The 24,774-nt window shown below is 44.5% G+C and overlaps 8 protein-coding genes across 9 annotated transcripts; 3 read left to right on the top strand and 5 right to left on the bottom strand.

Annotated features, from left to right (window-relative positions):
- Positions 1 to 526: 526 nt before the first annotated feature.
- LOC6608583 (glutamate transporter polyphemus) lies at positions 527 to 2,468 on the bottom strand. Its single transcript, XM_002033281.2, has 7 exons — positions 2,268 to 2,468; positions 2,143 to 2,208; positions 1,908 to 2,058; positions 1,366 to 1,845; positions 1,124 to 1,302; positions 845 to 1,017; positions 527 to 786 (listed from the first exon to the last, which is right to left on the bottom strand). Exons 1-7 carry the CDS (start codon positions 2,342 to 2,344, stop codon positions 527 to 529), a joined length of 1,386 nt encoding a protein of 461 aa, XP_002033317.1. The 5' UTR covers positions 2,345 to 2,468.
- Positions 2,469 to 8,766: 6,298 nt separating this feature from the next.
- LOC6608582 (DNA-directed RNA polymerases I, II, and III subunit RPABC1) lies at positions 8,767 to 9,566 on the top strand. The gene has a single exon (XM_002033280.2). The coding sequence runs from the start codon at positions 8,844 to 8,846 to the stop codon at positions 9,474 to 9,476; it is 633 nt and encodes a 210-aa protein (XP_002033316.1). The 5' UTR covers positions 8,767 to 8,843; the 3' UTR covers positions 9,477 to 9,566.
- A 403-nt stretch (positions 9,567 to 9,969) lies between these two features.
- LOC6608581 (NADH dehydrogenase [ubiquinone] 1 alpha subcomplex subunit 6) lies at positions 9,970 to 10,622 on the top strand. The gene is made up of 3 exons (XM_002033279.2): positions 9,970 to 10,194; positions 10,271 to 10,386; positions 10,441 to 10,622. The coding sequence occupies exons 1-3, from the start codon at positions 10,065 to 10,067 to the stop codon at positions 10,567 to 10,569; spliced, it is 375 nt and encodes a 124-aa protein (XP_002033315.1). The 5' UTR covers positions 9,970 to 10,064; the 3' UTR covers positions 10,570 to 10,622.
- Positions 10,623 to 10,631: 9 nt separating this feature from the next.
- On the bottom strand, positions 10,632 to 13,399 carry LOC6608580 (zinc finger protein 184). Its single transcript, XM_002033278.2, has 6 exons — positions 12,736 to 13,399; positions 12,366 to 12,671; positions 12,122 to 12,313; positions 11,963 to 12,064; positions 11,229 to 11,907; positions 10,632 to 11,165 (listed from the first exon to the last, which is right to left on the bottom strand). The coding sequence occupies exons 1-6, from the start codon at positions 13,259 to 13,261 to the stop codon at positions 10,910 to 10,912; spliced, it is 2,061 nt and encodes a 686-aa protein (XP_002033314.1). The 5' UTR covers positions 13,262 to 13,399; the 3' UTR covers positions 10,632 to 10,909.
- A 302-nt stretch (positions 13,400 to 13,701) lies between these two features.
- LOC6608579 (tigger transposable element-derived protein 4) lies at positions 13,702 to 14,826 on the top strand. Its single transcript, XM_032714211.1, is given in 1 exon segment — positions 13,702 to 14,826. A coding segment is annotated over 1 exon segment (711 nt). The 5' UTR covers positions 13,702 to 13,870; the 3' UTR covers positions 14,582 to 14,826.
- Positions 14,618 to 20,925, bottom strand: LOC6608578. 2 transcript variants are annotated; one of them, XM_002033276.2, is made up of 13 exons: positions 20,371 to 20,760; positions 20,210 to 20,309; positions 19,731 to 20,147; positions 19,520 to 19,669; positions 19,348 to 19,461; positions 18,924 to 19,274; positions 17,429 to 18,157; positions 17,179 to 17,358; positions 17,023 to 17,118; positions 16,874 to 16,909; positions 16,522 to 16,788; positions 15,464 to 16,373; positions 14,618 to 15,403 (listed from the first exon to the last, which is right to left on the bottom strand). In XM_002033276.2, the coding sequence occupies exons 1-13, from the start codon at positions 20,758 to 20,760 to the stop codon at positions 15,223 to 15,225; spliced, it is 3,921 nt and encodes a 1,306-aa protein (XP_002033312.1). In that variant the 3' UTR covers positions 14,618 to 15,222. The 2 variants fall into 2 exon arrangements, with proteins under 2 accessions (XP_002033312.1, XP_032570101.1); XM_032714210.1 differs by having other exon boundaries at positions 15,223 to 15,403; positions 15,464 to 16,370; positions 20,371 to 20,925.
- A 411-nt stretch (positions 20,926 to 21,336) lies between these two features.
- On the bottom strand, positions 21,337 to 22,484 carry LOC6608577 (INO80 complex subunit E). The gene is made up of 3 exons (XM_002033275.2): positions 22,178 to 22,484; positions 21,558 to 22,120; positions 21,337 to 21,499 (listed from the first exon to the last, which is right to left on the bottom strand). Exons 1-3 carry the CDS (start codon positions 22,409 to 22,411, stop codon positions 21,403 to 21,405), a joined length of 894 nt encoding a protein of 297 aa, XP_002033311.1. The 5' UTR covers positions 22,412 to 22,484; the 3' UTR covers positions 21,337 to 21,402.
- Positions 22,485 to 23,366: 882 nt separating this feature from the next.
- On the bottom strand, positions 23,367 to 24,727 carry LOC6608576 (peroxisomal (S)-2-hydroxy-acid oxidase GLO5). Its single transcript, XM_002033274.2, has 2 exons — positions 24,253 to 24,727; positions 23,367 to 24,186 (listed from the first exon to the last, which is right to left on the bottom strand). The coding sequence occupies exons 1-2, from the start codon at positions 24,654 to 24,656 to the stop codon at positions 23,490 to 23,492; spliced, it is 1,101 nt and encodes a 366-aa protein (XP_002033310.1). The 5' UTR covers positions 24,657 to 24,727; the 3' UTR covers positions 23,367 to 23,489.
- Between the last annotated feature and the right edge of the window lie 47 nt (positions 24,728 to 24,774).

Raw genomic sequence — 24,774 nt, 5'->3', positions numbered from 1 at the left:
TTTGTATTTGTGTATTTGTCTTTTAGTTTATTGTGCGGCAGCTAGGCAACTTTGCCTTTTGTATTTGCGCTCCATTGAGGCAAGGAATTCAATTTTAAAACCCCCATACCAGGCGCAAACGAAGCAGGGACTTGTGGTCGTGGTCCAGCCACCCCTCACTGCATTTGATTACAGTTCCCCATGCCGTGGGCTCCATTTTAAATGATCGGCGGCTCCTGAGCCTGGGCTCAGCTAATTAAACGTGGCGTATACTTGATGTGCGCCTAGCCTAGTCGAGTATACGCCACGTTAAGCAAACAAGAAGCGGACGCCAGAGCTTAGACAACCGACTTAATGGAGGATAAGCCAGCAGCCGGCAAACACTTGGCTGGCAATTAATTAAAAGCCCCCGAACAAGCAACCAAATATTTGGTTCTTAAACGCTAAAACGCAAAGGAACGGGGGCGGAAAACTTGGTAAATCCGATTTTATTTCCAACGATAAGCAACAGAAGCTGAGAAAATCCAAAATTGCAGCCCATTCTACCCTACATACTGTTGAGCGTCAACTGAAAATCACGGATCAGTTGCATTATGGCCACCGTGCAACCAACTGTCCCGAAAATAAGACCAATCAGCATAAGTAAGATATCCCGGATCAGCTTCCACATCAGCCGGCCATAACCCACATTATAGTTTAGGAACATATCGATCAATGCCGGACATAGAAGATTGAGGTTGCTCAACGAAAAAGCTCCTTCCAGTTCCGTGAGAGCCGCTAGATTGGGCACACCAATTGCCACGGCACCTATGAAAACGGAGTAATTATTTTTATAATTTCCTTTTATTTTACGTGCAAAAGTCACCTGTGAGAAAAAGAAACAGCAATCGAACTACGTACTCAATCAGCGTGCGATATCTTCCCCTCGGTTCTGAGTTTTCATAGTCGCTGAACATCACTGTGATCACTACGAAACCATTCAGAGGATAACTCAGAAATATTCCAGTGGCAATGAATACCTTAATGAACTGGGAAAGGCTAAGTAGAAAATAGCACTTTAAAAATGGTTACAGATAATTTAATCTTCTTTTAGAATAATCAGAAGTTGAATGTGGAATATCAATTTGGGAATTATTTTACCTACATTTCATCCTGTGGAATATTTAGGGTTATACTGGCATGGACACTGTCTCCGAAACGCCAATATCCGATGATTCCAAAAAACATGTTCGAGAGCAGGATGAATAAAACAGCAAGATTGAGGACACCAAAGAGGCCCAGATAGCTCTGCGGATGTGCCATGTGGGCCTCGACGACGAGCATCTGGAGAATGGAAACCATGGAAGTGTTTGAGATTTATTATAATATACATTTATTTTTACTTACAGAACCCACGGCTGTGAGGGAAAAGGCGGCGATGGCAATGAATTCGATCCACTCGACAGGAGGTGTGGCCATCTCACGATCATTAATATTGGGAAGACCATTGAATAGATAGTACATGATTAGGGCGAAACCCGCGTACAGCAGGAAGTTGGCGATCAAATTCAAGGGTACCAAATACTTTAGACGGCGGATCATGAAGAGCGGCAGGAGCAGCAAACAGGCGGCCAGCACATAATACCTTTCGTTGTACCTCTCAATATAATGGTCACCGATCTCCTTGAAGTTCTTGGACACGAAAACCAGGTAAACGGTGCACAACAGGAACTGACCGAAGACCAAAACGCAAGTGGTCATAAAACCAGCGGCACGACCAAAGCAATTGATCCACTTGGGACCCTCCTCGTAGGCAATCCTCACGGCCTCCGGCATGGAAACTTGAGGAACCCGACGCCTTCGACAGCACTCCGTCATGTCAGCTATCTGTTGGTACCGTAGGTATTTAAAGAGGGGGATTCGGTTGGCCGATGTAGCCACTTACAGACCAGCAAGTGGATGGAGTACGTCAGGAGTATCATCAGCAGAACGGACATCACGGCGCCCACCACGAATCCCGAGCAGCGGAAGGCCAGCGGCATCGCCAGGATGCCCGTTCCAATCACACATTTCAACAGGGAAATAAAGGCGTCACAGTTACTTCGTTATAAGTGGCAAAGAATTTATGTAATTAAGCAGTAGTTTGGCGAACTCAATCAATTCATTATCCTACATGAAACTCACGTTAGGGGTACCTCCACACTTCGCTTCTCGTAGGGATTGTACATGTAGAAAGAGGTTCTGGACTGGCTGCAAAGTAGCCTTAATATTATTAGTCTGTAAATGGAACGGGTGCGGGACATACTCACGCTATGGTCGGAGATTCAGTCTGCAGGCCAGGATCATCGTCCCGATGTGGAGCCTGATCCTGCGACTTTGGCTCCATATCCTTGGCGACATCAGCGGCAGGAAAACGAAAGAGTCACACAAAAAATAGCTACAAAAAACACAAAGTCAACGTCAAAATTGCCCCGAACTTTTGACAACGATTCCAAATTAGTTTAGTCGATTGCGTAGCTCCGTTACTATTTCCACTCCCAATCCCACTTCCATTTCCGTTTCCGGTTTCCGACAATGCAGCTGCGCACATTCAATTCACTTACGCTTGATAACTGGTTCTGCATTTAGCAGTGCCACTACAATCCTGCCGCAGCCCAATCAAAATGGCTGCACATGCGCACCCATTATCATAATAAGCGCAACTTATTGCCCCTTTTGCGGTCCTGCAGGACATAAAGTTCACCAACTAACGGCGTATTGGTCCTGCGGCGGTCGCAGGATGAAGGTTTCCGCGGTTGGCTACGTTTAGCCCAAATTACGGGGGACTTACTGAGCTAATTTAAGCCTGCTGTTTTCAAACTACTTCAATTAATACCTTAATGCAATCTGACTAATCGGGAAACTTCAAAGAAAATCAGAATTTTCTTAATATATTTGTTTCAAATATCCTTGAATTTATAAAAAGATAATAGATATAAAAGAAGTATCCCAGTTTAATCAACATGAACTTATCCTGTCATGTTCCCTCGTGCCTAAGCTTCACTGTAGCCCTTGGCTGATGGTAATCTCCGGCTGCACAGCGTCCTCTTTCCCCTTCACTAGGAATTCCCGGGCTGCCGCAGGACGATTGTCATGCCAGAATGCGCACTTCCGCGTCCGCATTTAGTTAGTTGTTGTGTCTCTGGGTGAGTTTAACAGTAAATTGAATTAAAATTTATTGTGCAAACTGCAGAATTCCGAAATCGCGCCGCTCTGCGCTGCGTTGCACAGAGGAGGACTCGCCGAGACAGCGCACTATGGTCCAGAATTCGTTTTTTTTGGCATAAAGTCTAAATTTTTATGGCAATATATCGTAATTTAGCAATTATTTTCTAATAGAAAATTGATCATATAAATAAAAACCAAAAACAAAATTGACCGAAAGCTTCACTAAATCTTTTTATGAGCTTTAAAAGGTGCAGTGTTAAACAGCTGATTGAGAGAATGCAATTCCAGCCAAATTATTTGCTTACTTTTGCACGTAGTACAATCGTTAATACGCATCCAAAAATTATAGTAAAATATGGAAAATAAATGCCAAGGTGTGATGTTTTTAATTTATGTAGGTAATATATGTATAGTTGTACTGTTTTTATGTTGTGTGACATCCAATTTATGTGTATTTTAACAGAAAATTCTAACGTGTCCCCTGTGTTTCGTGGAGTATAACTAATTTTCTGACAATTTCTGACAAAAGTTAAAAACGTCAGTTTGTACCTTTAACTATTGTCTTTCACGGTAAAGTAATATCTTTTGCCCATTTTTGCTCGTATTCTTAAAAATTTGATTTTTTATAGGCAAGTTCGAGTTCAGACATAGCGACCTCCTGGACATTTGGAGGCGTAACAATAGGCAAATAAGTTATGTTTCAGATTACGTTTGTTTCGCAATCAACAACAATAATCAGGAATCGAAAAAGACAGAAGAGATTGACAAAAAAATAGTAAATTTTGAATTATTTATTAAAAAAAAACTGCCCGAGTGTAACAGACAACTAGACCAATTTATTTCCAAACATACCAAGTGGATGGCGTCTAAGATAAAAATTCTTGTTAGTGATTTTGAAAACTCCAAGACACCCCAGCAAATGGGACGCCGAAACTTATCTTACCAAAATGCAGGAGAAAGATTAAGAAGGAAACTGAAAATGCGAGCGAAGCCTGGAATAAACTTTACAAAAGGGACCGACTATCACATGCAAGGAAAAATAGTCGGATCAATAGGATGAGTGATATTTTCCACAGAGCGATTGATTCCTCGCACCCACTATTATCAACAATTTGTTTAAAAGAAAGAGAGAGAGAAAATAGGAAAAACCATTTCCGAAGGCAGTATAAGTCTTTTGGAAATACAGTCTAATTTTAAACCTGATCCATGAGACAAAATATTGGATTCACATTCTGATTCTGATTCGAGTTCAGATTCGGAAATTTATAATGTAGAACTAAAAGAAGAATAAGGCGATTATTTTTAAAACAACAATATACACACCTTAAAAAAAAAAAACAATGAAATTTCGTTGAGTCCTGAGTCATACCAGTAGTTAATATGGGAGGCAAGAGAGGGCGTGGTCGCACAGACCAAATTTTGTGCGCAAACTATTTGTAATTTAACAACAAAATGTACAGTTTCAAGTCTGTAGCTCAATTTTTGGACTTTATGCCAAAAAAATCGAATTCTGGACCACAGTGCAGCGGCGCAAATCCAATACAAATAAAATTAAGTAAAAATGCACGAAACGTGGCAGTAAAGGGGTAACCAGGGTGTACTGCATACATATAGATAGATATATAAATGCGAGTCTGCGTTGGCACAGAAATATGCAAATGCGATATTGTCGCTGGGCGACATTTACAACAATTACAATAACAACGAAGGCACCTAACTGCGTGCGACATGTAACACGAGATTCAAATGGGGGCGGTGGGGCAGGGCCATTTATAGCATATATTTTGCATAAAGGGAAATATGCAGCAGGATCTCCGACTGCTGGAAATAAGGAGCAGAAAGCGGCAAGCCGGGAAACGGGCGAGAGCAGCGCAGAAATCAAATAAAACAAATTTGGAATTTTACAGCAGACAAGGAACCGAGCGGCTGCATCGAAGGAACCAAAGAACTGCTTATGTGCGACAATGTCCTGGTCCCAGGACCTCAGCCTCCACATCCAGTCCAACCCCATCTGTCCCGTGCTGCCTCCACATGTTCCTTAAACTGTCAGCAATGTGCGAGTGCGAGAGTGCGAGTGCCAGTGTGTATGTTATGGAAACAAACAGACTGACATTCAATTTAAATTCCTATACAAATAATTGCATGGCATGGGCGTGGGTCAGAGGGCTGCGATTCCGTCGGGAGGTCGGCTGTGATTGCTGCCGCCTGCCGCCGATAGATTGCAGCTCCCGGATAAAGCCCCTTACCTGCCCCCTAAACTCCATTTTTCACAATATTTATGCACAAAGCGAAACCAGGACACTGGGGACTTTAGTGGCTGAGTTGTTATTGTTAGTTGCAGGAATTAACTTTAAGCTACCTACAAATATTTGGTTTAAAACACCATTGTACCTATATAAATAACTCATTGGATGGGAGTATATATGGGATCCTATGCAATAAATACCTCTAATTCCACAGAACCTATGCGTTTTGTATTGAATTTAAACTCTTTATAATTAATCTATTACTATGAATTTATATATTTGTTTCCAAAAATCTTAACATTAATATTGAGTGATATGCTATGATTGATATAATATATTTAGTTGAGCAACCAGATGGATATCCTGCTTTTCCTGTTTTGGCTCAATGTCAATGGCCAGACTTGAGTCTCTAGTACATCCCAGCTGAAATTATAATTATAAATTCCCCGTGCTGCTCCGTCCGCCTGGATGCTCGCTCGCTTTATCCCCACGCCATTATCCGTGGCTCATCATCAGCTAAACCGAAAATAAATGCCATTTCGAGCGAATTTCCCAATGCAGCGCACGCACAGGACGACGAGCCACGACCGCAGAGCCACAAGGACATGCTGGCTTTTGTCCTTGCCAATTGGAGCTCAGGCGGCGTTCATCAAGTGCTGGGAAAGGTACTATTTTCTATCATTATCAAGGGTTTAGCTTCTTAGGTACCTAAGTATGGAAATATGACAAAGGAGTGAAAGGATTACAAATTCATACACTTTATCTTTCAGATACTTTAATGATTATATGTAAAAATCAGAGCGTTCAAATAACACAAAAGTAGATACTTAATAAGAATATATTCATTTATATATTTATTTATATTTATAGAATATTTTTAGATATATTTTTAGTTTTTTACAACCTTATATTTGGTACCGTCAACATTATATTTATGTATTTCAGTACTGCAGGAAAGAAAAAATAATTATTTCAAAAAAAATGTGTATTTTTAGGTACTTATTTTTCATACCCTGCTTGGGGACTCTCAATATTCGTCATCACTGCTCCACTGGCTCACCTGAAGTTGGGGCTTTTGGCTGCGCCCCAAACATTATCGCCGCGCTTATCGCGTCGTCATCATCGGCGTTATCAACAGCTTAGCGTCGCCGCAAAAACTTTGCAAGTGCGCCACGTTCCGCTGCAGTGAGTGCCACGCCTCCAGTCGCAGCCCGCTCCGCCCCTCCTCCGCACCTCCTCTCCGCGACTTACCCATTCCGTGCGCCTCAATAATTTTGATCAGATTTTCTGACGCGCTTGTCCAGCGGTGGTGGTGTCGTGCTTCCTACAATATTTTTGCATTTATAATGCAATTCATCGTTCATTTTTCATACTTGCACAAAGTGGATTTTTATTAGATTCCCTTTATATTCGCCGCACTGCCCCTTTCCCCCCTTCTGTCCCTCCCCCGCTTTGGGGAACTTTGTTTTCGCTATGCGTAGCCTGCACTTTTGCCCGGTTTTAATGTGGTCTGGCCATATGGAGCGCCGGGCAACTTCGAAATTTCAATATCATCGAGGTGGAGACTGTTGGATGGATGGACGGAAACCAATAAATTCCAAATAAATAAGAACGCATTCGCAGGGAAAGCTACTGGCAGTGGGGATTGAGATCTTCCCTAATCCTGGAGGGCTATCAAATAACTGACTAACTAACTATAAACTTTAACTGATATGGAAAACAACAAAAAATACAATGAGGATAAAAAACTATTTCAAAAACATATAGAAATCCATTTTATGAGAGAGACACAAATTGATAAAACCACATTTCTTTCTTCAAATCTTTGTGATTCATTAGGAAAAGACACCCTTTTCCTTTTTTTTTAATTTTAAGTTTATGAATGTTAAGAAACAGCATCCTATTACCCCGAATTTGTTTTTAATGTCCATCTGTTTGCGTCTTGAAAATTCATAGTCATGACTTCGAGAGGAATTCCACACGCTACCCGCTTTTAATAACTGCAAAAGTTCAAAGTGCGTGGCTTCATTTATTATGCATATTTTCCGCACAATTTGTCAATGCCGTTCGCTGGCGTATGAGGCCGTCGAGGAAAAACTATTTGGAAAACAAACGCAAACCAGCATCCATACACATGGCGAATTTTCTATTAAATAAACTGTCAGTCATTGACGATGGTGCGTCACCGACGTGCGGATGCGAAAGTCATACCCGATGATGTTCCAAATAATTGCACTCGGCACCGGGAAATAGGATGGTGGAAAATGCGAGGAAAAGCGGGCTGGGAAATATTAACGGCATTTTTAGTGAGCGGCACGCAGACAAAGGATAAGAAGAGCGGCATGCCACCGCAGCATATTATTTGCCCGTCTGGGTCCTAATTGAATGTTTCACGTAAAATATTGGAAGGAAGGTGAGTTGGGTTCATTGCGGGGTCACCAAACGTGAGCTGGGGAGCACACATATATGTATGTATGTACATACATGTATGCTTAACACATTTTGATTGCATTAACAATGGGTGACGAAATTCATTATAAATGTAATGCCACAAGACATAGACAGATATGCAGTATCACGTCCCGAAACTGTAGAAAATTCCGAATAATTACATTTTTTAAAGTTGAAATATTTTATAACTAAGCAGAAGGAAACCAGAACGAAACTTTCAGGATTACAAATGGCGTACTTTCTACCCAGATAAAAAAAAGGGACACAATGGAAATTTTGAGTTGGAAAAAATGTTTGGATTCAAAATTGATAATTGATTCCTTGTCCAGTGATGATCGGCTAGTTATCCTGATCAAGAATATATGTACCCACTTAATCTATTTTCAATTCTATTGTAATTCTATTTTCAACATAATTTCGAACAAATCAAGTTTGCCTCATATTTTAAAAGCACAACCGTACAGGGTGCCCCGTGCACGGAGCCTCATGCATGGAGGTACAAGGTGCCACGTAAAAGGAGCTCCATACAAGTTGCTTCGTAGAAGGTTGTACAGGGTGTCCCGTACTTGGTAGTAAAGGGTGATCCATACTTGTACAGTGGAACAGAACAGAACAGTTTCTGTGAAACTGATAAAGAAAATTTCTTGAGCTGAAAAACAGGGAGGCCACACAAGAATATGAAAAATTAAAGTTTTTACATAATATTTATAATTTGCATTTGCGGCTATTGGATGCCTTTGGAGCATATTTTGCCATTACAGAGCTGTAAATCTTTTATTTAATTAAATTTCACTGCTGTTACGCTCTTATAAATAGGTTCGAGTATTCGCTAAATATGTGACCACAAAACGCTCTTTAGTTTTTTTAATTATTATGCTGTAGCCGCTGTAAGGTATTTTATGCAGAGGCATTCTCTGGTCTTACTACATCATCCGCGTGCTCTGTTTATAATTTAGAAATTGTTAATTTTTGGAAATAGCCATGGATGACGAAGCTGAAACCTACAAGCTGTGGCGCATTCGCAAGACCATCATGCAGCTGAGCCACGATCGGGGCTATCTGGTGACCCAAGACGAGTTGGACCAGACCTTGGAACAGTTCAAGGAGATGTTCGGCGACAAGCCCAGCGAAAAGCGGCCGGCTCGCTCCGATTTGATAGTTTTGGTCGCCCACAACGACGATCCCACGGACCAGATGTTCGTCTTCTTTCCCGAGGAGCCGAAGATCGGCATCAAGACAATCAAGACGTACTGCACCCGCATGCAGGAAGAGAACATCCACCGGGCCATCGTTGTGGTGCAGGGCGGCATGACGCCCTCCGCCAAGCAATCCCTCGTAGATATGGCCCCCAAGTACATCCTGGAACAGTTCCTCGAATCCGAACTGCTGATCAACATCACTGAGCACGAACTGGTCCCGGAGCACGTGGTCATGACCGTCGAGGAGAAGCAGGAGCTGCTCAGCCGTTACAAACTGAAGGAGAACATGTTGATGAGGATCCAGGCGGGAGATCCCGTGGCCCGGTACTTTGGACTCAAGCGCGGCCAGGTGGTTAAGATCATCCGTTCCTCTGAGACGGCGGGGCGGTACATATCCTACCGATTGGTGTGCTGATTCTGGACTTATGAATTAATTTAAGAAACCTATGATTTAAGGAAAAGGCAGCGAGTTGGACACACTAATAAATCGCAATCTTTTCAGTGAGTTTTGTGTTTGGTATTGGTAAAAAATAAAAGTACTCGAAATTTAATTATTTCCTTTAATACTAGGGAATACTAGGGAAACTACTAGAAACGAGTTAGCTCAAAGTCTCAGCATTTTGCTAAAGATAAACAATAGTACAAATTGACAAAATTATATAAATTTAAACTAGTGTATTTATTTTATCTAAGAAGCTTATCCTAATCCATAAAAAAATTTATATTCGTTTATTTCGAAGCACCAGTACAAAATTTGGGGACTATATTGTGGGTATTCAAAATCATCATTTGATATGAGATTTATTATATCGTGTAGCACCATATATTATTTTCAAGCAGAAAGCATTTTTAAATAAAAATCATTGAAATAAATAGATTCATTTTTCTAATAGTTTTAACAAAGTTTGGTTTTGACCATTTGCGCGTAGTGAACTGCGGTCACACTGTTCTGCTTGGAGCAATTCGGTCGTAGGAAAAACAGAAAGAAATAAAAACAAATCAAATGGCCGGACGTGAAGCCGTGAAGCGAGCCGTGCAGCAGGTGCGTCCCATCCTGTCCGTGGACCGGGAGGAGGCCCGCAAACGCGCCCTCAATCTGTACAAGGCCTGGTACCGCCAGATTCCCTACATCGGTAAGTGCTCCTGGTTATGTCATCAGCGTATGCATCCGTATCCCGACGCCATGTAACGCCATCCGTCCGCTTGCAGTCATGGACTACGACATCCCCATGTCCGTAGAGCAGTGCCGGGACAAGCTGCGCGAAGAGTTCGTCAAGCATCGCAATGTGACCGACATCCGGGTGATCGACATGCTGGTCATCAAGGTAAAAGCATCCATAAGGGATCTATGCCGCAGGTGTTAATATTCTCTTACTCAGGGCCAAATGGAGCTTAAGGAATCCGTGGAGATCTGGAAGCAGAAGGGCCATATCATGCGCTACTGGAAAGAATCGCAGGATCCCAAACCCACCGACTTCCTCTCAAACTTCATCCAGGGTGTTAATTAGTTATTCAAATTGAAATAGTTTAAATACAAACTCCGACAGAGTGTAAAACGAAACGAAGGGAGTTTTGTGCGCTTCAGAAACGCGTGTGTCCTTGTTTATTGAGATGGTGACTTCAAAAATATCATGGTTTCACTGTGAATACATACTAATGAATGTTCTGATCTGGATTCTGATTCGGTTGAGCAAAATAGTTGTTCAAACTTAAACAGTGTGGTGTATAAATGCTATTTCTGTTAGGGCGATTTGTAAAGTGCAGACAGTCTTCTTGCTCTCGTCAGCTAATATGTGTGCCGTTTAAATTTGTAAATTCTATGCAGGTAGATTGATCGTCGCCGTGTGTTTAAGGTATCAAATTGAGCAGGTTGTCCAGAGCGGGGGAGCTGGCAAAGAGATCAGTAGTTATGTCGTCATAGTCCACGCCCAGGCTCTCCAGCTCGGCGAAACAGTCCTCCGTGAGGCCTGGAATCTCCAGCGAGTTGATCGACTTGTTGAATGCATCATGCCGATTGGTGTAGCCCTTCTTCTCGCGGAACATCTCAGCCAACTGCTCATCGCTCAGTTCGATGCCGTGCACCTTCTTGGAATGTTGGCGGAATCTGTAAGTGGCATGATGGTGAATTCCCGGCCCAGTATATTAAGTTTAATATTAAGTTACGTACTTGCTGCGATCAGCGAATTCGCTGGTGCACTTCTGACACTTGTACGGGTAATCCGTGTGCTCGTACTGATGCTGACGCCTGTGCCACCTGGTCTTCGTCTCAAAGTTGCACACCTCACAGCGCCAGACCTTTGACTTTTGGTGACTTCTTTGCTCGTGCTCGCGCAGCAGGGTCATGTTTTGGAACTGATTGCCACAGGTAAGGCAGCTAACTGGTTCCTCATTGACGTGAGCCCGTTCGTAGTGCACTCGCAACTCCGCCGAGTTAACATAGTTAAGGGAGCACTTACCGCACTGGAAGTGCCGCTCCGAGTGGCGCTTGCGATGCATCGTTAGGGTTTCGGCGCTCTTGAAGCTCCGCCGGCAGATCTCGCACTCGTGTACTGTTTCCACGGCATGGAGTTGCTGCAAGTGCAGCTCGTACTTGCGCATGCTGTTGAACTGTTGATCGCAGAAGCTGCAATGCACGACATCCTTCACCTGGCAGAAACGCTGATGGCTGTGCAGGCTGGCCTTCTGGTTGAACACCTTATCGCATGCCGTGCAGGCATATGACTCCGTTGGCGACACTGCAATTTGCACCGGAGTGTGCACCCTGGTGTAATGTTTTCTGGCCGAGCGCTGATCCTTGAAGATCCTGTCGCAAGCCGGGCAGTTTGCTTGCATATAGCAGTACATTTCTGGTGGATAAAGTCCGTGAGTAAGGGATCTTTTGATTCGAATCTTAGAGCCTACCAAAATCACCATCTATCTTGTGGTGATCGATGAGATGCTTCTGCATTTCAGACCTGTCTTTCGTCTCATAACTATTGCAAGGTCGGCACTTGAAGTTTTGATCTGCAACAATACGTATAAGATGGGTGGGACAAGGAATTTACTAGAAAAATATCTCACTTTTGTTTAGGCCAATTATATCGTCTTCGACCATTGAAATCTTGTGAATACTTTTGTAGTGAATTTTTAGCTGCTCCGCATCGGTATGCGTGTATTGACAAATGTTGCATTTCAAAATGGGTATATTGGTCGCCGTGCTGCTAGTCGTGGCCAGCTTAATAAAGAGTGGCGATGAGACCTCTATTCCATTGGCTAGAAAGCAGGAGATGATAACTATGAATAGTCCAACTCGGTATACACTTACATTTCAGCTGAGTTTCATTGCTGGCCTCCTTCTTGGGACTTTGGCTACAGCCATCGTCGTTTAGAGTCATCTCCAGAGCGCGTTGTATAAGGTCACACTCGTCGTCCGTCACATCGCCGTTTTTGTTATTAAAATTGTAATTGTTATTATTCTCGACAGCTTTTTCCGCAACTGAGACGACCATAACTGTCTCTCCAGGTGTAATACTGTTCTCGAAAAAGGTCTCGTTGTTCTTGGCATCCGAGCCGTCGTTCTCGTCCTCCTCCTCCAGATCATTTGTGTCGTACTTGACGTCGAAGAGTATGACTTTAACGGTGTTTAATAGAGAAGATTAGGGTGAATGCTGGGGTAAACTGCCAGTTAGGCCTACCTTCATCTTCCTTTGGCGCTGTCTTGCTGCTCGAAGAAGCGTCGACGTCCAGTCGCGGCACCTTGGTTCCTCGCATGTAGAGGACATTCTCCTCGATGGGACCCTCGTAGCCCTCGACAAACTGCTCGAACTCCTGGCTAAACTGATTCCAGGGGATCGTTTCGTTGCTGGCCTTTCGTTTAAGCTCTCCAGTGGGACTGGGCAGCTTAACGCTTTTAGCTTCGGCATGGAGCTTGAGATTCGATTCCAGGGCCATCTCGACAAAGTGCATAGCCACCTCCAGGGCGCGACAGCAGCGCACGCAGATCTGCATGGGCCACAGGTAGCCACCTGGACTAATGACCCGCAGGTCCAGGTTGGTGCACTGCTTCAGGCTCTGGGCGTAGGTGCGCGACTTTTGCAGGTTGGGCACCTCGGCGCTCAACTGCACGGTTTTCCGGTCCACCGATAGACAGGCTCGGCACTTGGAGCCCTTGTTTAGCTTGTTCATCGCCAGCAGCGCGGGATCCGGTACGGCGGCGTCCATGGCGCTGCGGTTGATCAAAAAGCTCCTCTGCGCTGGTTTATCCGCTTTTTGTAGGTGGTAGTAGTTTCAAAAATAAGTTCGGCAATCAATGTGTATTGTATTTTATACCGTTCTTTTGTGATCAAAAGCAGTGTGACCGTGTCTCCAATTGCACAAGTACCCATGCCGGCTGCGTGCTGCGTGATTTAAGTTTCAAGGGCGTACCCAAACAGGTGCGGGGGGTAAGTCACGTACAGAAGCGAATATAATTAAATATATATTTATTAAATATCAATCTACCTGCTTTCAATAAGATCAGAGGACGGGCAGTAACCTTTGAGTTACAGTCGCTAGCCAGCAAATGGTCCAAGGCCTATAAAAGTTGCCTTTGATGAAAGCTACATTACTAGACAAAAAGTTTATTAACTTACAAATATAGTAAAAACTGCAGTTCCTTACGCCCTTGCCTTCTGTACACTTCATCGCTCTGGTCATACTGCACCACATACCTTTGGACGGACGGACACTCCCTTGAGCGGACAAGAAAACTGCCAAATTTGGCAGCAAGTTTCAGCAATTTTGACAGATAAGTGTTCATCGCTCTCCCACCAGTAATGTTCGTCGACAAATATGCCATCGGGAGGAGTCAGAAAACCTAGAACATCGCTCACTTTGGAAGAGAAAATGGAGGTAATCCAGTCCCAGGAGCGAAACAAGCTATCGGTTCGGGATCTGGCCAAGAAGTAAGATCAATGCCTGATACATACATATGAATGAGTAAAAATAACGAAGACACAGGCAGCAGACATTTTGAAGCACAAACAGTCGATCAAAGAGGGTCTGTTGAGCGGAGAACTAAAGTTGAACCAGATGCGGAGGAATCCCCTCACTCAGCGGGGCGCCCAGATCGATGAGATGTGCTTCGATTGGTTCTCGCGTGTCCGTACGGAGAATAGACCCATATCGGGGGAAATGGTACGGAAAAAGGCCAAGCAGATAGCGTTGGAGCTGGGCCACTCCAATTTCTCTGCCTCCTCCGGATGGCTGGAGAAATGGCGGAAGCGACACAACATCCGATACAATGACACCGGTGACAGCCTGGATCTGCAGGAGTTCGAGGCCATTCTGGTGAAGAGCGAACCCATCTCGAATAAGGACGATTGTGATGAGCCATATCCCGTGACGCTGATCGAGCCTATCTATTCCACCGAAGAGGCCATGATGCAGTTGGCCCGCCTGAAGGAGTTCGCCAAGGATGACTATGCTTCCTACCAGCAGTTGCTTAGCCTGGAAAATCAATGGAGCTGGAAGTGGAACACCTTTAAAAAGGAGCTTCCTTGACCCAAGCATGCAATTTAAGTGCAATACACATTTATCTCGAATCTAGTAGTAAAAGTTATTTAATGTACGTTTCTTTTATAAGTAACATCGTTGAAGATAATTTAGCCCTTCATCGCGTTGAACTTAAACCTAAAACTATTGGGTTATTCTATTCATGACGAATATACAAAATACATAACTCACAAGAGCCGTATGCCAAAAAAAAAAAAATTATACATATATATAATGGAGAATTTTAAACATTATATGTGAAGCGTTTCTCTTTGGCCAATACAGAGCCAGCTGGTGGAGATTGCCTCAATCATGCTTGGGTATCGAGCGGATTGTTATGTTTAAGGCGGGGTACCTTAAGTTGCCATTTGGGCATTGCTACTTTTGGATCCTCATAATACATTGAAAATTTCACCGAAGTCTATTTGTCAATAAGTGATCGCTCGTCTGTATTTCAACTAATTTTATATAAGAGATTGTGTTTAATGTCTTAGTCTAGAACTTAACAGGAAAACTTCAAGACATTTGATGTGCTAAAACGATGGAGAGGAACAGTACTTAGACTATATCAAACTTTGTACATTGTGCGATTACTTTGCTTGATTGGTTAAAGCAGAAGTTCTCAACTACTTGGAATTATCGTCAGCTCCTCAGGGCTGCCCATTTTCTTCGCTTGCACCGCTCGCATCCTTACAGCCATCCAGGAGCTCCACGGGCGTCGCGTCTTTAAGATCGTTAGGTTTGGCTTGGTTCTTAGCCAGGGATGAGACGTTTTCCAACTCTTCGGTGGTAAGTTGCAAGTTATGGATTAGGAGTACATGGGTTACGAGTCTGCGTAAGAGAAATGATTGTAGAAGGATTACAAAGGATTAGAAAAGGGGAATCTCTCACCTGCCACGCCGCAAATAGGAGCGATCGCACTTGGGACACTTGTAGGTTATCTCACCTTTGTGCACGCTCATGTGATTTTTCAGATGCACATTGGACTTTTCCTCCTTATTGCAAACGGGACATATATACCGCGTGCTCAGATGAGAGGCCTTCTGATGGCGTATCAAATGGTGTTTGAAGGCAAAAGTCTTTCGGCAGCCATCCATAGAGCACCGAAGCGTCTTATCCTTGCTGTGCTTGGCCTTCGTGTGCCGCTCGAGCTCTGCAATGGTTACACAGGTCTTGGGGCACAGCTTGCACTGTGTTTTTCTATTACTGTGTCGCTTCATGTGGAACTTGAGCAAGGTGAGCGTGCGGTAGGTTGTATTGCAGATGGCACACTTGTGCTGATAGCCCCATCGCGAACGTTCCGTATTGGAATGCAGCTCCATTTCATGCTTGACCAACTTGCCCAGCTCGTCAAATGTCTGGTTACAAAGCTTGCACATGTGAAGGGAAGAACGATGCAGACGGCTGTTGGAGCGTAAACCCTTCGCTGGCGATGTTTCCAGGGCAGTGGTGGACAGCAGCTTATCGCTTTCATTAATTGGACTGCTGGATGAGGCATTGTCGCTGAGGGCTTTGGATACGTCATGGATATTGGGCGACGATTGCTGGACTTCGTCCCTCATTATGTCATATTCAAAATCAAATGGTGTGGGCGTGGGAAAGAGAGTGGTGGACGATGAAGCTGTGGTTGCTACGGGTGATTCTAACGAAGTAGCTGCCGCTGCTGCTGCCGCTGATATTGCTGCTGCTATTGCTGTTGTAGTCACTGCTGTGGCTGCGTCCAATGTTACGGGATCTAGTTCTTCCTCTGGCACCGCCGGTTCTGCCTTTTCTCCTGATCCATCATCTGTGCCGGCTTCTTCTGGTGAGTACAACAACAATCGACGATCATTGTTCGTCGCCGAACAACAGCGTTTTTAGATTATCATTTGTATTATGCGTTGGCGTATTTTGGGCACAGTTGAAATGGGAATTTGATTTGATTGGTGCAAGGCTATTGAGGCTCTTACCATTGCCATCGCCATTGCCTAAAGCTTCCGTCATCTTTTCCGCCCCAACATCCGTCTGCATCATCTCATTATGTTGGCCATCCACTGTGACCGAGTTTACGGGCCCAGTTGATGAGGATGTGGCCATCGTGGTGGTGTTGGCTTCCCCGCAATGCGACGTTTGCATCTCTATAATTGTGTCTACCAAATGACTGCGCTGCAGGTGGCGGCTAAGGGTGGTCTTGGCCGCAAACGATCGAATGCAGCGCGGGCATTCAAATGGTAATTCTGTTGTTGGACGAAAGAAGTGTTCATATATAGCCACAACGATTAAAGTCGTATCCAGCCCAATCAAAATAACAAAACTACTTACTGCGTATAATAAACACTTCGTTTGCATGCTCGGACACTGGAATGAAAATATAATTTATCTTATTAGAATTATTCCATAAAAACAATGGTGGAATTAAAAACTATATCTTTAATCAATCGATACTTAATTATTGATCATTCATAACTCACCTCCGTCATTGATTCCATGGTGGGCATTCAGATGCTTGCGCATCTCCGAATCCGATTCGCATTCAAACGGACACTTAGCGCACATGAGCATTGGATCTGTTGGTAGATAGAAAATTAAGATGCTGTGATCTCTATACTGTATTCCATGTAGCTTACTCTTTATCCTGCCAGGATACAGTTTTTCGATGTTGGTGCGGGCTACGGAGACCTTATCACCCTTCGCCTGGACCATGTCCCTCGTGGGCATTCGCTTGTGCACAGTTTTATAGTGCCTGATCAGCAATCGCTTCATGTTGTAGAGGTTGGTGCACAGCTCGCAGCGATAGGGAGCCAGACCTGAAATCCAACCAGACATATGCATGATTATTAGGTGACTAGAGCTGTGTGACCGACCCAGCTGACTTACCCCGATGAACGAACATGTGGTTCTCGAATTTATACTGACTGGTAAACTTCTTATTGCAGTAAATGCAGTAGGGCTTCTGCAAATGCTTCGATTGCTCGTCATCAAAGTCGTCCACATCATCATCGTCGCTGGTCAGCAGCAGATTTTGATCTGTGGCAGCATCATTGTTGTCATTCTCGTCTTCATTGTCGGCCTCGTCTTCTTCGTCGGCCACAGTATCCTCCTCCTCCTCGAAGTCTTCGAACAAATTCTCGGCATCAAAGTCCAGACTGATATTGTTATTATCAATCACAATGTCGTCACCATCCACAACGGGCATATCATCTGCGGGAATTGTGCATATGGCAGCCACATCGGTGTTGTCAATGAAGTCCTGCATGTCGCCAAACATCGAAATGTTAGATGTATTGGCTGGTGCCTGAGGTATGGCTTCGTTCACGGGCAGATTGCTCTCTGAGATTTCGGGAAAGATTCCAAATGGATGATTGTTGGCCGCACCGGTGGTTACCTCCACCGTTGTCACTGGCGTCGGGTTTGTCGCTAACAGAGAGTTGGAGGTTGCCGCATAGAAGAGCGGCGTCGCATCCACCACTACGTTGATGTCGCCCGATTCGGTGATGGTCGTCGATGTGGTGGCCATCGGCTCCGTTTGCTGCACTGGGTCAGGCATTGGTTGATGTACCACCGGTTGCTGCACTGACGCTTGCGTTTCCAAAACACCAGGCGGATCTGGAAGACATTGCATTACAAACATGCCAACATGAAACATATAAAACGGAAAGCCAGGGAATTCAAATGAGTATACAAATTTAACTGTTGGACTTAAATAAAATTTGGTTAGAGTGCAGGCTGGACAAACTCAAAGATAAACACGGTAACTATAAACAATTAATTATCAAAAACGAGTTAAGGTGCTCCTTTAAAGTCCTTACCGAAAGTCCACAATCCCTCCACTTGTATTCGATTTGCTTTTATTTACATGGAATAAAGGCCTCAACGTTTTTGTAGTTTCATCAGCGCGATGGCTAAATAGAGTTTCCCCAATCCTACCCGATAGTTAATGCCAAAAAACTAATTGCCATTATGATCATTATGAGCATCAATTTACTAGAAAGAGTACATAGCCTTGATATACACGGTGTTATGCTAAGTTTGTATGTACAACAAATGTTACAATTTAAAATTTTATTGCTGTGATCTATATATTTTCGAATGTAAATGTTAAATTTTACTGCTGTGTAGAATTTTGGTTCATGGTTTGTCACAAAATTGCCGCAAAAATTATGATAAAAAAAAACGTATTGCACGAAAGTATGGTGAAATACCTAATGAATAATAACAAAATAATAAATAAATAAATATCAACATAAACTCAGTCAAACAACGAAAAGATTAATACGAATTATCGTTTGCGAAACATTTTATAACTGTCCAAAAAACCGGCGAAAGTCGATACCAGTTTAAATGCCCTGGTTAAAACGATCTTATGACTCACATTTAATGCCCAATGGGATGTCGGTGTGATTTGATATCTTGGCCGGAGTCTGCTGCTTGGCGGGAACGCCTCTCTTTGTCGTTGACTCGACCGTCCAACTGGGACGCAGTTGCACCTCCGTGGGCTGGACCGTGTGCCGCTCCTTGTAGTGGATTCGCAATTGGCTAACGGTGGATGTCTCGAAGAGGCACATGTCGCACGAGTAGACACGAGACTCTGTAACTTGCGCCTGTTCCTTGCCGGCCTTGCCATTTTCATTGAACCGATGGTGGACCATCTTGTAATGCTGTATTAGATCGGCGCTGCGCAACGAGTAAAAATCGCATTGGTCGCAGAAGAATTTGGGAAGAGCTGTTTAAAAGAGATTCGATTAGTTATAGCGAATGATAGCATGGTGGATTTAATGAAGGTGGAGTAAACTAACTGTTGTGAGTCAACTGATGAGATTTTAGACGCGCTACAGTGGAAAATGTTTTCGGACACAATTTGCACTTGTGCTTGTGAATGGATGTTCCGATAACGGCTGGTTTTGGCTTGACTGTAAGCGTACAAAAAAATAGTAGAATCATATTGTAAGTCTTTGGGACGGATCTTACTTCTTATCTGTGGCATCGTTTCCTCCACGATCAATTCGTTGACATCGATTTCCATCGGATCATTATGGCTGGACAGGAGATTTTGTAGACTTATATTGACGTTGCCGGAACTATTCGGTTTGCTATCGTCAATATACTCGATGACCACGCCTGAAAGAGATAATTATGAGTTTTATTTTGCAATCATGCACCCCTAGCTAGTTCAACTTACCGCTTCCGTTAACCTGCTGCAGTGAACCATCGGGAAGGACAAGGTACTCGGTGCCGATGCTAACATTGGGCGTATCCATCGGCGGTAGGGTGGAGGTGAGGCTGTCCACTGCCGGTAAGGGTTCACCCATGCTGACGGCCAGCTGGTGATCAATGTCTCGCAATTGGTCGTTATCAATATTGGGATGCGGCTGTACGTAATCTTCCGGCCTAAGTACGGTGGGTATCAGCAACTCCATATCCTCAAGCGTGCACACTGCCTTGACCTCTTCTTCTTTTGGCGCTGGAAAATGCTTCGATTTTACGTGCTCCTCTGCCTGACTGAGGGGCATGTTGTGCATGGTCACATAGTGCTCAAACAAAACGCGTTGCTTCAACGACGTGAAGCTGCACAACTTGCAGTTGTACGAAAGACCCTCTGGAAAAGAATTTACACTTTTAGTTCAATAAATTACGCTTGTGGCGAAAGCCAAACTGTACCTGCATGCTGGCGTATGTGCTGTTTGAGCTCCAGGCGATTGTAAACCACTACTCCGCAGACCTGACACTCGTGCCGCATGGTCTTTAGGGGCTGTGCCGGCTGAAAAGGGAGAACCAATAGTATTGTACGCTGTGAATGCCACTATTTAGGACAAACATACCTCTGCAGACGCAGGCTTTTCCAGTTCGTGAGCGAAAGTGCCATTCAGTCTCCTTGTGACCTTTGGACACAGTTTCCGGCACAGGATCTCGTGGGCACGCAGCGCATTCTGAAGGAAGTAGTAAGCTATCTGCAGGCTCTTGCTGCACTCGATGCAGATGTGCTGCGGCAGCTCCGGCGCATTATCGGCGCTCACGCAGAAGAGCAGGCAGCGAAGGAGCGGTATCTTCTCAGTGGCGTCCGCAGGGTCCAGACTACGCGCCACCGACACCGAGTCCAGTTTGACGTACTCCACGTTCGTCTTCAAGCAACAGCGACATGACAACTTGTAGTCCACTTCGGCGCCCGAAATTGGGTCCGAGTACGGGCTCTTCCTTTTGTTCAGCGCCATTGTTCATGAGCTGCTCAACGGGTGGCACCCGTATCGCCTGCGGTCCGTTCGAAGCGATTACCTGGTGAAGCGCCACAATTTATCACGTCTTAGCGAATTTAATTTGATTGTTTTTCTCCACTCGCGTCGCGTCGAAATAAATTAGTAAAACAGGGTTGTTCTGCATTAGTGTTTTGTGCGGTAGGGTTGGGTAACAATTGCCAATGGCCAGGGCTGCGAATTCACTCGATGAACAGCGTTTATCGATAAGCAGGCACTTTCGCGCCATCGCATTTTTGCTTTTACACGGGGATACCAAAAAAAAATTATAATTTTGTAAAAATTGGTAGAAATGTAATTTATTTCAACTACTCGAATCTTAAGCTTTTAAAGATTGCCAACTGATAAGGGTAATTAATGCTAGTTATATATGTTTTTGTTATCGGGCGCAAACAGACTTACTTTAAATGTTTACAAAGTTTTTATTTCCAATTAGGTTCCTTGTAAGCCTATTTCTTTATTTAAAAATGAACATGTTAATAAATTTTAATCTTATCCTCTATAAGCCCCAAGAAAGTTATTTAAAAACAAACCAAATAATTTATCAATCCAGTTGGATCTAGTTAATTTATTAGCTTTTCGTATTTAACTCAGTAAAAAATATTAACTTGTGTACTCCATGGGCACGCACTCCTCGGCGGCCACCTCGTGCGAGTGTGAGTCGTCCTCCATCAGATGCTGCAGGCTCTCATTGGGATAACTAAAAGAACAGGATTATTAGATTGGTGCTGCAACGTGGGAATTGCACAACTTATTACCACTTAGAGGGGCTTTCATCGCTGAGCATCGTTGTGGGCACGGTGGCTGAAGTGCACTCCGGACTCATTAGCTCCAACGGAGTGGGTCGTCGCTCCTGCAGCTGGCGGGCAATCTCCGCTTGGCTGAGGCCGGGCGAAACATTCTTCGGAGCAATCTGTAGTTGCGGTGGCTGCTGCGAAGGTGAAACCGTGGCGGTAAGTTGCTTTTTGGCAGCGATGGCTGGGATTCCATGGTGCGCGGGCAACATTCCGGTTAGGATTTTCCGTCTTCGGCCTCGTGGGGCGCCCACTGTGGGCATGTGCGGAGGCACACCTGGAATTCCCGGTGCCCCCTTGTCTTTGTGCTTGCGCCGAATGGCGTCCTTGGATGTCTGAGATCCGCCGGCGGCGCCGGACGTTGATGCTGGTTCCGAATCGGAGCTGTCGGTGGCATCTGAGTCGCTAGAGTCCTTGGCCGGCTTCTCGTACACCAGCAGGCGGTCCAGCAGGAAGGTGCGATCCCGGGAAACCTTCAGCAGACGCCGCTGGTTGGTGTGCAACAGATCCTGGAAGTACTCGTTCTCCTGTAAACACAAAAAGCTGTGACTTGCCGTTGGCCAAGTTCAACTTTAGATATTTACATAGATGAGGAACTTCAGCTTCTTCTTGAGGTTCTTGTAGCGCTCCTTGAAGTCAGTCTCGCCTGCTCCCAGGCCCGCGGAAACGGAGGATGAGCTAGCGGGCGCCGCTCCGCGGGAAATTGGCGGGACGCGATCTCTGGCGGGCTGTGCGGGCTCGTCGTCGCTCGGCGGCTCGTCCTTTATGGCACCATCCTCCTGGTTGGCCAGGGATCTGCAGTACCAACCGTCTAGCATTGTATTTTAATGGTCTTCGCGTTTTGTTAATTTTTTCTTATATGTACATGCCTCATAGAGATGGGAGCATTGCGATAAATGCTAGTTGTTCGCACCTATCGTCAACCCAAGCATTGTTATCGGACGACTATTTACTGTTCTGTGTTATCATTAAGTTAAAAATTGAGTTTCATCATTTAAGTAATTTATAAAAATTGAAAACTCGCAATGATCTTTTGCGTTAAAAAACATATGAAATCAAATGATGATAGCATAACAAGGATCTGTAAGCTTATATGCAAAGCAGTTGTTTAGGCAAAACTGCTGTAGGCAATTGTATATTCCTTTGTCTCTAAGGCTCTTTTAATCAAAGCCATTCTCGCTCCATCGTGGAGTTATGCCATCCAGGTGTGGGGAACTGCTGCCAAATCCCAGCTTAATAGGCTCCGTGTGGTCCAGTCGAGAGCTGCACGTCACGCATCTGGGCTCCCCTGGTACGTGACGAACATGGTCATCGAAAGAGATCTGAAAGTTACCCTTCTTGGGGATGCCGACAGGCTTATGGCCCACCCGAACCGACTAGCAACTATCCTAGCTGATCCCATCTCCCTCCGAAGACTGAAGAGGGTACACCCCAGCGATCTCCTTACCCGGAGGATAATATAACATATTTCATTTTAAGTAATTGATAACTAGACTAGATTTTTCTTTCTTTTGTACTTTATAATTAAGATACCAATTGGTCTCATTTATCTTTATCACACATTAGGTTATGTACAGAGGAATTACTGAACGATTCCTTTTGAAACCTTAACAAATAGAATTAGTATTCAAAAAAAAAAAAAAAAAAAAATATTCCTTTGTTGATTTGAAATTTAAATTAATGTTTAATAAATGTTTCTTTATAATAGGAATATTTCCAAAAAGTCTGAAATCTAAATGTAATCTTCCTATTATATTGTTTGTCTGAACAATGTTAATATTTTAATAGTTTTTAATTGCAAGAATCTGTTTTTAATTTATTGTTATAGACATGTTTATTAGATTTATAAAAGCAAGTTTGATATGTTTTATGTATCCACGATAAAACGCTCCTGATTTACAGCTTGGCATATTTACTCTCATGTACCACCATTGCCGACGTGATATCCCCCAAACTTTGGCAACCGATCAGCGCCATGGTGATCTCAAAGTCCTTTTTCAGCACACTCAGCATCTCCTCCACTCCCTTCTGTCCATTGTAGGCCAATCCCCAGACAGCCGGACGACCCACAAAGACCGTCTTGGCTCCCAAAGCCAAAGCCTTGAAGATATCATTGCCCTGCATGATGCCTCCGTCCAGCATAACCACCAGATTATCGCCCACGGCCTTTACGATCTCGGGCAGGGCTTCGATCGAGGCCGGAACCGTATCGATCTGACGAGCTCCGTGGTTGGAAACAATGAGTCCGGCGCATCCAAACTCCTGGGCCAACACAGCATCTTCGGCAGTCAGCACTCCCTTGACCACAATGGGCAGATGAGTGATGCTCTTTAACCAGGCAATATCCCTCCAGGTGATGGTTGGATCAAACTGGCTAGAGACGTACTCATTGATGCCCGAGGCGCCCACAGCGGCATTACCCACTCCAGTAGCCTTAACGCCCTGGAAATTGGCCAATGTCAGGTGCGACGGCAAGCTGAAGTTGTTGCGCACATCGGCTCTACGGTGTCCAAAGATTGGAGCGTCGATGGTAAGGACGAGCGCTTTGAAGTTGGCCTTCTCGGCACGACGCACCAGCTTTTCCGTTATGGTACTGTATTTAAAAAGTTTTGTGTTCAATAGAAGTATTTGCTTAAATATATAAAGATAATCAACTCACCGATCCTTGTAGATGTACAGCTGGAACCATTTGATGGTGTCCGGGGCACCGGCTGCCAAATCCTCCAGCGAAGTGGTGGACAACGTGCTGAGTATAAAGATGGAGCCGGCTTTTCCGGCCGCCCTGGCATTACCTACTTCGCCGTCCGGATGAGCCATCTTCTGCATGGCCGTCGGAGCTATGCCCAGAGGCCACTGCATCTGCTCGCCGAAGATCTTGGTACTAATGTCCAGGCGGGAGACATCTCTCAGACAGCGAGGTCGCAAGCGTAGCCGGCGGAAGGCCTCGCGATTCAGTCCCAAGGTGAACTGCTCACCGGCTCCGCTTCTGTAGTAGTCCAGGGCATTCTTCTCCAGTTGCCCAACGGCCTTCTTCTCAAAGTCCTCTACGCACACCAAAGCCATGGCTGTTATATAACAGGGGAATGGAAATATACAATGTTTGGCAACACCTCTTGACGCACCTCCCAGACTCGCACTGAACCCACTGTGATTAGGTGCCAGCATCAACGCTTTTGTCCGG

Source organism: Drosophila sechellia, chromosome 2R (genome assembly GCF_004382195.2).
Source record: "Drosophila sechellia strain sech25 chromosome 2R, ASM438219v1, whole genome shotgun sequence".
NCBI lineage: Eukaryota > Metazoa > Arthropoda > Insecta > Diptera > Drosophilidae > Drosophila > Drosophila sechellia.
The sequence above is the reverse complement of the archived record's forward strand: the minus strand, read 5'-3'. Positions and strand labels throughout refer to the sequence as shown.

Excerpts from the sequence above, each read along its gene's own strand:
- LOC6608577 (XM_002033275.2), bottom strand. The coding sequence starts at position 22,411 with ATGCTAGACGGTTGGTACTGCAGATCCCTGGCCAACCAGGAGGATGGT. Across the intron at positions 22,121-22,177 it reads AGCTGAAGTTCCTCATCTAT|GAGAACGAGTACTTCCAGGA; the intron begins GTAAATATCTAA and ends TTGTGTTTACAG. Across the intron at positions 21,500-21,557 it reads GATGAAAGCCCCTCTAAGTG|TTATCCCAATGAGAGCCTGC; the intron begins GTAATAAGTTGT and ends CTGTTCTTTTAG.
- LOC6608583 (XM_002033281.2), bottom strand. The coding sequence starts at position 2,344 with ATGGAGCCAAAGTCGCAGGATCAGGCTCCACATCGGGACGATGATCCT. Across the intron at positions 1,018-1,123 it reads AATATTCCACAGGATGAAAT|CCTTTCCCAGTTCATTAAGG; the intron begins GTAGGTAAAATA and ends TTTTCTACTTAG. Across the intron at positions 787-844 it reads GCTGTTTCTTTTTCTCACAG|GTGCCGTGGCAATTGGTGTG; the intron begins GTGACTTTTGCA and ends CCGTTTTCATAG.
- LOC6608582 (XM_002033280.2), top strand. The coding sequence starts at position 8,844 with ATGGATGACGAAGCTGAAACCTACAAGCTGTGGCGCATTCGCAAGACC.
- LOC6608580 (XM_002033278.2), bottom strand. The coding sequence starts at position 13,261 with ATGGACGCCGCCGTACCGGATCCCGCGCTGCTGGCGATGAACAAGCTA. Across the intron at positions 12,672-12,735 it reads AGCGCCAAAGGAAGATGAAG|TCATACTCTTCGACGTCAAG; the intron begins GTAGGCCTAACT and ends ACACCGTTAAAG. Across the intron at positions 11,908-11,962 it reads CAAGATAGATGGTGATTTTG|AAATGTACTGCTATATGCAA; the intron begins GTAGGCTCTAAG and ends TTTATCCACCAG.
- LOC6608578 (XM_002033276.2), bottom strand. The coding sequence starts at position 20,760 with ATGGCGCTGAACAAAAGGAAGAGCCCGTACTCGGACCCAATTTCGGGC. Across the intron at positions 19,462-19,519 it reads AACGATGCCACAGATAAGAA|TCAAGCCAAAACCAGCCGTT; the intron begins GTAAGATCCGTC and ends GTACGCTTACAG. Across the intron at positions 16,789-16,873 it reads CGAAGTGTTTATTATACGCA|AATTACCATTTGAATGCCCG; the intron begins GTAAGTAGTTTT and ends GTCCAACAACAG.
- LOC6608581 (XM_002033279.2), top strand. The coding sequence starts at position 10,065 with ATGGCCGGACGTGAAGCCGTGAAGCGAGCCGTGCAGCAGGTGCGTCCC. Across the intron at positions 10,195-10,270 it reads CCGCCAGATTCCCTACATCG|TCATGGACTACGACATCCCC; the intron begins GTAAGTGCTCCT and ends GTCCGCTTGCAG. Across the intron at positions 10,387-10,440 it reads TCGACATGCTGGTCATCAAG|GGCCAAATGGAGCTTAAGGA; the intron begins GTAAAAGCATCC and ends TCTCTTACTCAG.
- LOC6608576 (XM_002033274.2), bottom strand. The coding sequence starts at position 24,656 with ATGGCTTTGGTGTGCGTAGAGGACTTTGAGAAGAAGGCCGTTGGGCAA. Across the intron at positions 24,187-24,252 it reads CTGTACATCTACAAGGATCG|TACCATAACGGAAAAGCTGG; the intron begins GTGAGTTGATTA and ends TTTTAAATACAG.